The sequence below is a fragment of the Phalaenopsis equestris genome, unplaced genomic scaffold, assembly GCF_001263595.1.
Source record: "Phalaenopsis equestris unplaced genomic scaffold, ASM126359v1 Scaffold000107, whole genome shotgun sequence".
Lineage (NCBI taxonomy): Eukaryota > Viridiplantae > Streptophyta > Magnoliopsida > Asparagales > Orchidaceae > Phalaenopsis > Phalaenopsis equestris.
This window is the reverse complement of record NW_018164549.1, coordinates 4,787,488-4,799,574: the sequence shown is the minus strand read 5'-3', so window position 1 is coordinate 4,799,574 and position 12,087 is coordinate 4,787,488. Positions and strand designations below refer to the sequence as shown.

General features: G+C 34.1%; 1 protein-coding gene across 1 annotated transcript in view; it reads left to right on the top strand.

Moving 5' to 3' along the window:
- Positions 1 to 10: 10 nt before the first annotated feature.
- LOC110020657 (glucose-1-phosphate adenylyltransferase large subunit 3, chloroplastic/amyloplastic) overlaps positions 11 to 12,087 on the top strand; it is a gene marked incomplete at its 5' end in the record, with an annotated part of 74,079 nt that continues 62,002 nt past the window's right edge. Inside the window, 4 exon segments of the mRNA XM_020718831.1 lie at positions 11 to 166; positions 8,792 to 8,905; positions 9,516 to 9,689; positions 10,168 to 10,260. Coding sequence (XP_020574490.1) covers positions 11 to 166; positions 8,792 to 8,905; positions 9,516 to 9,689; positions 10,168 to 10,260 — 537 coding nt within the window.

The window sequence follows — 12,087 nt, the reverse complement described above, 5'->3', positions numbered from 1 at the left end:
GGCCCGCCAGCCGCACGGCGGCGCCGGGGGATTTACCAATGGAGAAGCAATGGGGTTGCGGCTCGATTTTTGGAGTTTTCGCCGTAAGACTGAGCCTATTAAGCGGCGGCGGAAGCCGCCGGTACGGATGTCATTTACCACCGCCGATCTTGTAGCAGAGAGCAAGGTATATCCAGAACTAGTCTTATTGAATCAGTATTAGGTTTTGTTTGGAGGGGCGGAGTGGGAAGAACGAAGAAGAAATGTGGTTTTGTGTTTGCGTGTTTACATACAGACCACCAAATTACTATGTATTTACATAGATAACTGCTAGAATTGGCTTTTTTTATATTTATACCACACAAATCTCTTATATCACATAAAAAAATACCCCCTTTTTTACTTTAAAATAGTGAAATATTACTTTCATGCATGGGTGAGGTGACATATATGTTAAGATTGAAGTTTAGGAGTAACATATGTAAATACTTAAGGATCGAGTGGCATGTATGTAAATCTTCCTGTTTATAATTCTAAACTGAATAAACGAACAGGGTTATTTTGATTTGCTGACAGATGATTACTGATGAATATTAATTATCTGATCTAGTGATATCCTTCAATATTAATTTCTTAAATAAAATTTTAATCATATTTTAATGATGCTTAGATTTTTGGGTAATGTGGAGACCCGGTCCATCACAATTTAATTAGGCTACTAATTAAGAATCTTACATACCGCTCACCTACCACATCCCACATACCGCTCATCTATCTCTTACTTACCGCTCTCATGATTTTTATAAATAGTCACTTATGGTTTGTCATAAGCCAAGTCAGGCCAAGCCAAGTTCTCTAAGAGAGAAAGAGAGGAAGAGAAAGAGAGAGAGAGATGAAGGGAGAGAAGAAAATAAAGATTTTTTTATAAACGTCGAGGCGCTCGACGGTGTAATTTCTCAAAGAAATAAAATCCTATGTAGCTCCGTGGACGTAGGCAAATTTGCCGAATCACGTAAATCTGTGTTTCGCTCTGATTTTTTTTTCTGCGTGCAATTTTTCTCGTTCCATTTTTTGCTTTATTGTCGTCGTTTTTTCACAACAACTAGTATCAGAGCTTTGGTTCAGATCTAAGAAAGAACGATGGGCAGAGACGAAATGATGACATCGGGGATCGAGAAGTTCAATGGTTAAAATTTTGCTTACTGGAGGATGTAGATAAAGGACTATCTTTATGAGAAGAAACTTCATCTTCTGTTACTGGAAAAACGACCGAAAAAATTGTACGAGGCAGAATGAAATCTATTGAATTGACAAGTTCTGGGGATTATTCTATTAACCCTGTCGAGATCAGTTGCCCACAACATCATCAAGGATATGACTACTGTAGATCTCATGACGGCTTTATCATGTATGTATGAAAAGGCATCAACGAATAACAAGGTGCATTTGATGAAAAAGTTATTCAACTTGAAGATGTCGGAATGTGTCTCTGTTGCTCAACACTTGAATGATTTCGATACTATCACAAATCAATTGTCGTCTGTTGAAATTGGTTTTAATAATGAGATGCATGCGCTGATATTGTTGGTTTCATTGTCAAATATCTGAGAAACTATGAAGATTGCAGTTAGCAGTTCTGCAAGTAAATTTAAATTGAAATATGATGATATTCGTGATTTATTTTTTGCTGAAGAGGTGCGTAGGAAAGATTTTGGCGAGATCTCGGGTTCAAGTTCGACACTGATTGTTGATTCCAGAGGGAGATCACAAGACAAAAACTCAAACAGAGGAATATCAAAATCAAAGTCTGGTCACCAGACAACCTGCTGGAATTATGATAGGGTTGACCATATAAAAAGGAACTGCAGGAATCCTAAGAAGAATGAGAATGATGACACTAATGTTGTAACCGAAGAAATACAAGATGCGCTATTGCTGGCAGTTAACAGTCCCGTTGATGACTAGATACTGGATTCAGGGGCTTCCTTCCATACATCTTCCCACCAGAAGTTGATGCGAAACTATGTTGTAGGTGACTTTGGGAAAATACATCTGGCTGATGGAAAAACTTTGAGCGTGGTGGGGATTGGAGACATTGATATTGCACTCCATAATAAGACCAAATGGACTTTAGAAAATGTCAGACACGTTTCTGAGTTGAAGAAAAACCTCATCTATGTTAGGCAGCTCAATGAGGGTGGTCATTTAGTAGTGTTCTCAGATAACACCTGAAAGATTACCAAATGAACATTAGTACTGGCTCGGGGTAAAAAAATTGAAATACTATATATGAATACAAGTTTACTCAGACGTGGACACATGCATCAGATGTGCATTATGTGGAAGCAGAAGAATGTCAATTTCCTGAAAAGTGACAGAGCGCTAAGGGCAGGAAAATCAAACATTTTACAAACAATGGTGAAGAACCACAGAGCTATGAAGAAATCTTGCAAGATGAGAATTCGAGCAAGTGAGAGCTGACCAAGAAGGAGGAGACAGATTCCCTGCCAGGAAATCAGACTTGGGAGCTGGCAGAACTTCCACAAAGGAAGAAGAAATTATACAACAAGTTGGTGTACCTGATAAAGAATGCGCTTAGTGGCAGTAAGAGGTACAAGATTGGACTTGTAGGACTTTCAATAGAGACAGAATATTGCTCATGCAGTGAGAGTTGTAAACAGATACATGAGTAGCCTAGTAAAGAGCTTGGTGGTACAAGGCTACGTTAACGTTAATATGTCAACTGAGGGTGTTACTCGTGAGAAGCTGAAGTTGTGCTCGACTTCAACTGGTCTTTTGACATGAAGATCAAGACTATGAGTAACAGAGGTGGAGGATATCATATTTGAGGAAAATGTCGGTACAACTAGTAGATGATGCAACCAATAGGTGATGCAGTCAGTGTCACAGCCTCAAAGTGAGAGAATTGTTGGGTAATGTGGAAACCCGGTCCATCGCAATTTAATTAGCTTCATAATTAATAATCTCACCTACCACTCGCCTACCACATCCCACCTACCGCTCATATACCACATCCCACCCACCACACTCCTGGTTTCTATAAATTGCCTCTTATGGCTTGTCATAAGCCCAGCCAGACCAAGCCAAGTTCTCTAAGAGAGAAAGAGAGGAAGAGAGAGAGGAAGAGAGAGAAGAAAATAAAGATTTTCTTATAAACGTCGAGACGCTTGACGATGTAATTCCTCGAAGAAATTAAATTCTCTGCAGCTCCGAAGACGTAGACAAATTTGTTGAACCATATAAATTTGTGTGTCGCTTTGGTGTTTTTTCTGCGTACAATTTTTCTCGTTCCATTTTTCGCTTTACTGTTGTCGTTTTTTTACAACATAGATGATATAAATTTGAGGAAATCTATCTTGTGCGTACCCCGACCCTTGGTTGACATCCGCAGTATAAAACATCTCAGGTCGGGGTTCAAATCCTCTTTGACACAGTTGGCCCTAAGGAGGTGGTACCCGAATTGTTAGACACATTTGTGGTGGTTGGAGGCTCCTATAATAGCATCTGACCATTCTTTCAATTAAAAAAAAAAATAATAATAAAAAAAAATTGAGGAAATCAAATGAGCTTAAGAAATGACAAAAAAGTATGCCCTAACCTATGTTACCTTACATTATTTAAGCTATTTAATATTGAGCAACAATATTCAAGAACATTATTATCTCGAAAAGATTAAATCAAATTTATTTTCACAATAAAAAAATCTTTTACAAATTGTAGTCAATATAAAGCTTATCAAACTAATATTGGTTTGAATTAATATTGCATTACCCTTTTAACTCGATATTTTCATGCTTACCATTCCCATCATCTTCTAAGTTAAATGTTATTTAGAATAATTGAATAATTAAAAATTGCATGATAAATAAGTATTGTTATTGAAATTGATAGTGTCAATGTTAATCTAATCAAAAGATCAATAAAATGTGTATAATTGATTTCTTGTTTTAGCCAACATTTAAAATAAATCAGAAAATATAGAGATTTTAAAATTTTTGATTATGAATTTCAAATTTAAAATATACTAATTAAATGTGTAAGTGTTGTTTTTTTGTATCTGTGAATCTGTTGAATAAAATTTATATATAAGCTAACAAACATCATCAATTTTAAATGATTGGTATCCATCTCGAATATTCAATAAATTATTAAAAAATAATAATATTGCAATGTGTTATTTAAACATGTTATTTATCTCTTGTAGTTGTGTATCTAAGTGACTATGAAAATATCAATCTCATATTTATGCTATATTATAATATTATTTTTTTTGATAAGATATCTTCAACCTCTGGAATATATCTTTTTTCACGAAATAATTTCACCCTCTAAAAAAAAAAAATTATTATCTTTCTTTTAAATTTTAAAGAAAATATTTTTTTGCCCATACAAATTGCATTGCATTAAATACATCTTGTGACTTTTTTTATAATTCAAGAAGAGCAAACCAAATTAATTCTAAGTGACAAATATATGAAAATTTGACAAACTAGAATAACATCTTTTGTTGATGTGCTAAATAAATAATATAATTTGTAAAAATATAATTTTTTATTAACAAAACTTGCAAGTTATTTTATTCACTCTGTATATTACTTACAACATCATATAATTTGACACGTAATGTTATGAATATAAAAATTGTGATAACAAAATATCATAATTTTTTTTCCAAACTTTATGCACTCATGTCTTTAACATGTTTATATCAAAGAATTATTCTTTAAAAAATTCAATTTTATCCTCAAACCTTAATACAATTATCATTTATTTTTGTTTTAATTCATCTCAAGTTTCATCCATCATGCTACCAATATTTTACATTTTAAATTTCAACCTTATAAAATTTTTAATTTTGTTTGAAAAAGGAGATTTATTTTAGGATCTATGTGTAATGTATTTCGAAAAGAATTTAATAACACTTAAATTTAATGAGTTAAATTACAATCTTTATAATAAATTATTTAAAATAATTATTAAATTATTATTAACCATATATTTTTTGGGAGTGGGTGGGGGTGCAAAATTTTATTTTATTAGCCTCCTTTTAGTTCCACCACCAGATATTCTCATGTTTCAAAGGTTTGGTTTGCCTGTCGGTGATTTGTTCTTCTGGAATGTAGTAAATAAGCTTACTTACTTTTATTTCATATAGTTAAATAATAAGGGGGTAACCGAGTCAATGCTCAATTCACCAAAATCTCTTTCTCATTGAAAGCTTTGAAAGGTAATCAAACCCTACATAAACTAAGTTTAGGCATTGCCTGAATCTTAGAACGTGGAAAGCCCTTGCAAGCATATAAATATTATTGTTCGCAAAACTTTTGAATTGAAAATTTTAGAATTTTTTGCAAATCTTCTGAATTGAATGCTCATTATCTTTAATACTCTTTCTGATGAAGTGCATTTATCCTCGATATATTTGATTCTCTAATTATTTATCTATTCTTTTCATCTTTTGCTATTTGAATAGTGTTATTATGCTGTCATAAAACCGCTAAATTGTCCTATGTAAGCCTAAATCCTCAACCTGAGCTATCAACAAATAGCCTCCTTAATAGTTTCATTGTGTTATATATATCAACTAGATATGCCATTATATCTTTGTTAATCATGTATAATTGTAAATATTTGTCTGAATAAAACTATAGATTTCTTGTTAGGCTAGATATGATTGTCAAATTTACTTGTACATTGTTTTCTATGTAATGAGGAGAGCCATCTAGGTGAAGGCAAGCAATTTCTATTATTATGGAATCAGAGACATGATCATAGGCTTCTTGTCCTCCTCATCATGTATTACTAGCTCTACTCCTCCAACCAATGCTATTTTCTTATTCATCATGTTTTTTCCATTATCTAAGGCTTATTTTATGCTCAATCAACTCATTTAACAATTAACACCATTCTCTATTGGACTCTACGGAGATTAGGTGTCAAGTGGAAGACATAATATAGTAGGGAGCGACTCAAACGAGTAGTTTTCATGTGTATCATAAATGGTACATGTGTTGAGGAAGGATAAGAAATGGACCATGTGCATCAGATACAAAACACTGGCCAAAATCACCACCAGTAATCACCATCCTTTACCATTAATCCAAGAATTGATCAGCTAATTGCAATCGATCAAGTATTTTTTTGTCAAGTTAGATTTGATGTTTGGCTGTCATTAGATATAGTTGAGGAATATTCAAAAGGCTATCTTAGGCTATCTTCAAAATGAGTCAAGGGTTGTATAAATTGCTGGTGATGTCATTTGGACTTTATAATACTTTGGCCACCTCATGATATCGATGAATGAGGTATTATACCATTTTTTAGATAAATTTATAATTATTTATCTATATGATATTCTGTTATACATAGGCAACTAGGAGAAGCATTTGTTGCACATTGAGTAGATTTATAGGCTTCAAACTAAAGCCAAATTTCCATTTACTCTCAAGAAGTGCTAGGGTCCAACTTGACTTCATTGTAGGCAGAAGAATTCTATAAATAGATTAATCGAAGATAAAAATTAATAATTGGCTCAACTCCCATGCCATTTTTAAATCAAGGAGCTTCATGGGTACTTGTTAGTAAATGAGGAAGTTCGCTCCCAAGTTCTTAGTGCTAGTTGACTATACATGCCATCATAGTTGTTAGTCACCCCTTCTAGTGGGGTGAAGAAGAGGAAAACAACTTTTTGCAGTTAAATAAGATCATTGAGTGGTCTATTCTTGCTCTTTCAACCTATAATGACCATCCGGGCTGGAGATGAATGCCTCCAATTTGCATTGTCTCCATTATCATCAAAGATGGAAGATCCATGGCTTACCATCTAGAGATGTTGCAGGTTACCCACATAACTACTCCATCTATAACAAGAATTCTATAGTTAACATTTGGCTCTGAAGCATTGGAGGCACTACTTTTTGAGGAAGCAAATCATTCTGCCTATAGATCACTAGCCACTAAGTACTTGCAAACTCAATTCATGCTACACCACAAGCTATGCATCATGAAGAGTACAATGCATTGCATGCGACAGATCCACACTTTGAAGTGCCGTTGGAAGCTCGTAAAGGGTTTGGACAACAAAGTGAAGGAGTTCCACAATCTCTAGATGAATTTGAAAGGCTCTCAAGAGGTCAAAATGGGTATGGGAAGTAAAATACAGGTTTTGAGCCATCAAATTCAACAATTTACGATGTTGGGCACAAGCATGCAACTTCAGGTAAGGTCTATTGTACCATACAGATCAATTGTGTATGCCGAGAGATGCTGATTGTGTGATTTTGACATGAGTAGAAGCTATTTTAAGTAAATCGATTCCTAAAGAGAATTCACATGATCCATTAGGAATTGGAAGAAAACTTTAGGTCGCCATGTATCCACCATGAAAACAAAAGATCAAAGTACAGTTTCAATGAGGGTGATATAGTTTGATTTCATCGTTGAAGGATCAAAATGAGAACTGAAGGATATATGATCAAATCCATTTGTTATGATTCACTGCAGATCTTATAAAAGATTGGTGAAAATAATGATTAGAATTACCTTTCTACATGAGGACCTTTTTATTATCAATAAAAAGAATTTGAAAGTTATTTGAACGTCACAGCTTGATGATACAAGACACAAGAGGGTGATTTCTAAGTCAAGAATCTCAACATTAATTGTGAAGAGGCCCATTACAAAAAGATTACATTGTGGATATGAAAGTCACTTTGTTGCGGGGTAAGCTAAAGATTGGGTTAATCCCTGTATTTATGAGGTAGCTTGCTAGAATCTTAAAGAGCTTTGTAAACTTTCAAACTTTAAGGAGATATTCTCGCCTTGATTTAGGTAAGCTAATTTAGAATTTTGAATTTTAAGATCATATTCTCTACTTGATTTTTACATTCAGTTTTAATTTTGATGTCCTTTTCATATTTTATAAATATATGCATTCTGATCATTGAAAACTTCAAATTTCCAATTTTCAAATTTTAAGTTCCAAGTCTCCCTCTTACCAGTTCCTTACCAAAATTCTCTTGCCTCCAAGGCCGAATTACAACAAGCCATTGCTTTCCATAGTCTCTCTTTGTATGTGTTCTCATTAAGGACCGAAGGACATAGGTGAACCTCATCAAGTTACCTAAATTTTATGTGTGCCTATGTTTAAGTATTTACTGTTTTTGATTTCTTCTCTTCTCGTGCTTTGATCGTTAGTATTAATCTAACAAAGATCACTTTATCCAGACAACCCTAAACTTGAAAAAAAGATATTTTACCTGTTCTGAGAAATTAGAGATTTACTCTTTGTTTTCGCTGCATTCCGGCCAGAAGGAAGTTTGAATTGTTATCCTTTGTATTACATTTTGGAACTGACAAGCTTCTTCTTTTAATTTTGGCCAGCAAATTTAATGTTTTCAGTTTTCTACATTTTAACTTAAAATTGAGTAATATCCTGAACCATATATAACTGATCTTCCAATTATTCACATTAACTTCATATCCTGCATGCTTTATGCTTGATATTACGGAAATCATTTTAGACCATTGTGGAGAATATGATAATTCAATCTATACTTAATTAAGTGGAAACACGCTTGCTTCAGTTGCCAACTGGAGGTGTGAAACAAAAAAATTATTAGTACATTGTGCTTAAATCCTCAACTACCATAAGAAGTTCTTTTTATTTGTTTATTAAAGCTAACCTTTTATTCCATTATAAGAATGAAGGAACATGAAGTTTTACCAAAATTAAGACACAAATAGGCACCCATTTGCCTATCATAAATTGATGCCATTTTTTTAAGTGTAGATACGGGATTTGGATTTGGACAGAAAAGATCCTCGGTCGGTTGTGGCGGTCATTTTGGGAGGTGGAGCAGGAACTCGTCTTTTTCCTCTCACGAAACAAAGGGCCAAACCAGCAGTACGTGCTTTTATTTTCATCAAACTTTTGTAGCTTCTCTTTACAAAAAAAACTCTACTTCAATTCAAGGCTATAACATGCATTACTCTGATATACCATGCCTAGAAAAAATCTATTTTGATGTGACCCTTTTCTTTTTGCCAAAAATATCTTTAACTTAATTTTTTTGTGGTAACGTAGTTTCCTTGCCAGAATAGATTCTCCTTTTAAATTTGTTGCCTCGATTATTGATCTTCATCCATCTTGTTGCTAGTGTTATATATTCTTGAAATAAAATAAATTGAATCATGAATTAGTGTCTAGCTGGAATTTGTTCATTTTGATATGTGAAAAATTGTTGGATAGTATTTCATATAAGTGATAATTTTAGTAGTAAAGTGTTAAAATAGTTCTCTGACTATTTACATGAGGTCATTTTAGTCTCAGAGTCCATAAGAGTGATCCCCGGGATGGATATTTTAGCCCATTAAAAAGTTTAGGGGTTAATTTGACACTTTTATAGAATCTGAGATTAAAGTAGACCTATAAAACGAGTCAGGGGACCATTTTGACACTTAATGTTATATACATGTATTGTTGAAGCTAATGCATCTCCACTCCTCTTTTGTAGGTTCCCATAGGGGGGGCATATAGATTGATCGATGTTCCAATGAGCAATTGTATTAATAGTGGAATCAATAAGGTGTATATTCTCACCCAATTCAACTCTGCATCACTTAATAGACATCTTTCGAGGGCATACAATTTCAGCAATGGCATAAGTTTTGGTGATGGTTTTGTTGAGGTACACATTTATTTATTCAATTTTGACAGTTGATATCTTCAAATTAGCATTTTGACATGTTCATACAATCATTCTGTCATAATTTGCATCATGATGTTTATTTTTTATTTTTTATTTTTAGGCTCTTTTTGGAATTGTTTTCTTATTTTATGCTGTAGATTAAAGCAGATAACTGTTTTCAATAGTTATATTAATGTTGCTATTTTAAAATTTGTAGTTGTTTGTTGAAAATATGTTGTGATATTGATTGAATGACTAAAAATGAATATTATGATGAAGCTCATCTATGCATTTATGATTTAATATCCAAATTTTAATTAACATTTATATCACTAAAATAATTTGTTAATTAGTTAATGCAATAAGAAAGCTAAACTCCAGGAGAAATCCTTTCCTTGAAAGCTATCTAAATAATCATTGTAAGAAAGTAGTTATTTTATTTTATTTTTTTTATTCAGTATCCATTTTATTCTGAAAGGTATTGGCGGCCACTCAAACTCCAGGTGAGACAGGGAAGAGATGGTTTCAAGGTACTGCTGATGCTGTTCGTCAATTTCATTGGCTATTTGAGGTAGTTTTGATTTTTATACTTCCAAATTGATCCCATTTTTAGTATTACTCTGACACTAATTTCTCTTTTGTTATGTCAGAACGTGTAATTTGTACAAGTTGTTTTACATGTGAAATTGTTGTCTAACTTAGAGAATAATTAATCTTCTTATACATTATTCTCCAACTAGGCTAGCTTTAACTTCCTACATTCCTTCTTATTAAAAGTTTTATGAGACATGCTCCTTTGTTGAATACGCCTAAGCTCTAGACAATGCTACCTTTTATCTACCAGCTTTTATCTACCAGTTTTTTTTTTTTTTAATAACCCTTTTATATTATTCTATCTATCCGCAAAAACGGTATATCTTCCGCTCTTTGTTGAATATGCCTAGACTACTTCAAAGTTTTTTCTTCTACTCGTTTGCATTATAGGCTAATTCCATCACTTCTCTAATAGAATTATCACTCTCTTGATCTTCTTTCCTAATGAATTTTCTCTAACTTTTATTTTATACAAATGATTTTCTCTAGGGAAATATGCTTTGAAAATCCCCGACTTGCATTTGCATTCCCTCAACAGCTTAATAATAACTTGCGCATAATAAGAGAGTATAATGATTTTATTTCCTATAGCACAACAACATTATAATCCCATATGTTGACCTCATTTTGGAGGTCTTCTTTTCCCTTTCTCTAGATACCCTAGGATCTAGCCTTAAAATTTTTCTGTTTTGACTCTCTTAGAGAGCTAGACTGGGACCCACACCCTTTTGAAATTCAAGTTATTTCTTTGCTCTTTGTAGTTTCATATGGACGGTTTCAGATCCTCAATATTCAATTGAATCGATCGAAAAGTCGACATATTGAAGCTCAAATTGAGCTCCTATAGAAATTTGAAAGACATAGGTGGACACCGTGGCGCGTGCGTTGTTTGACTTGCCACTGCGAGCGTCGTATTTGACTTTGGTTGTTGCTTATGCGAGGACCGACCAATATTTTCATCTTACTCGTTAAACGACTCTGGTCGGGCCAAAATAATTTCGTTTGTCGCGCCACGCGTGAATCGAATTTAATTTGGCACGATCGTCGATGACTTTGTCCAGATAACTGTGGATGATGAAACAGACTACGCTATTGCGTCCGGGATGTCAATTTTAGCTAGGGAGGACATCCATTTTGTGGGGGCTTCGAGCGTGAGACCTCATTTTTTGTGAGGTCTAGTCTTCCTCTTAGGGTTTAGGATCTAGCCTTAGGGATCTCCCTTCGACTATCTTAAAACCTTAGAAATGGGACCCGCCTCATTTTAAAAAATTCAACCCGCTTCTGTACTCTTTTGTGGTTCCAAGTGTGTGGTATCGATTTCTAGCATTTAGAAGAGCAGAACCAACATGAGGAAACTCAAAAGGGATCCCTATAAGACCTTTTGAGCTTTAGGGTGGCCTTCTGCACAACTCGCACTCCCGCGCGCACAAACTTCGCAATTCGGAGGGTCGACACGTCCGATCGCCACGATTCGCATCGCTCGCACTGTTACTTGTCGAATGCTCGAGTTAACCTTTTGAAACGATGGATCGCGGGTCGAATTTTTGTGAAATTTGAATTTTGACGCGTTTTTTACCCGATTTTTTGTGAAATTTGAATTTTGACGCGTTTTTTACCCGGATGACAAAACGGACTGCGCTGGCGCGTCCAGGACGTCGATTTTGCCTAGGGAGGACACCCATTTTATTACGTCGCCGCGCGCGAATAAATCGAATATAATTTAATATATATATATATATATATATATATATATGTATATATATATATATTTATTTATATTACACCTATTTTCCCCTTTTCCTCT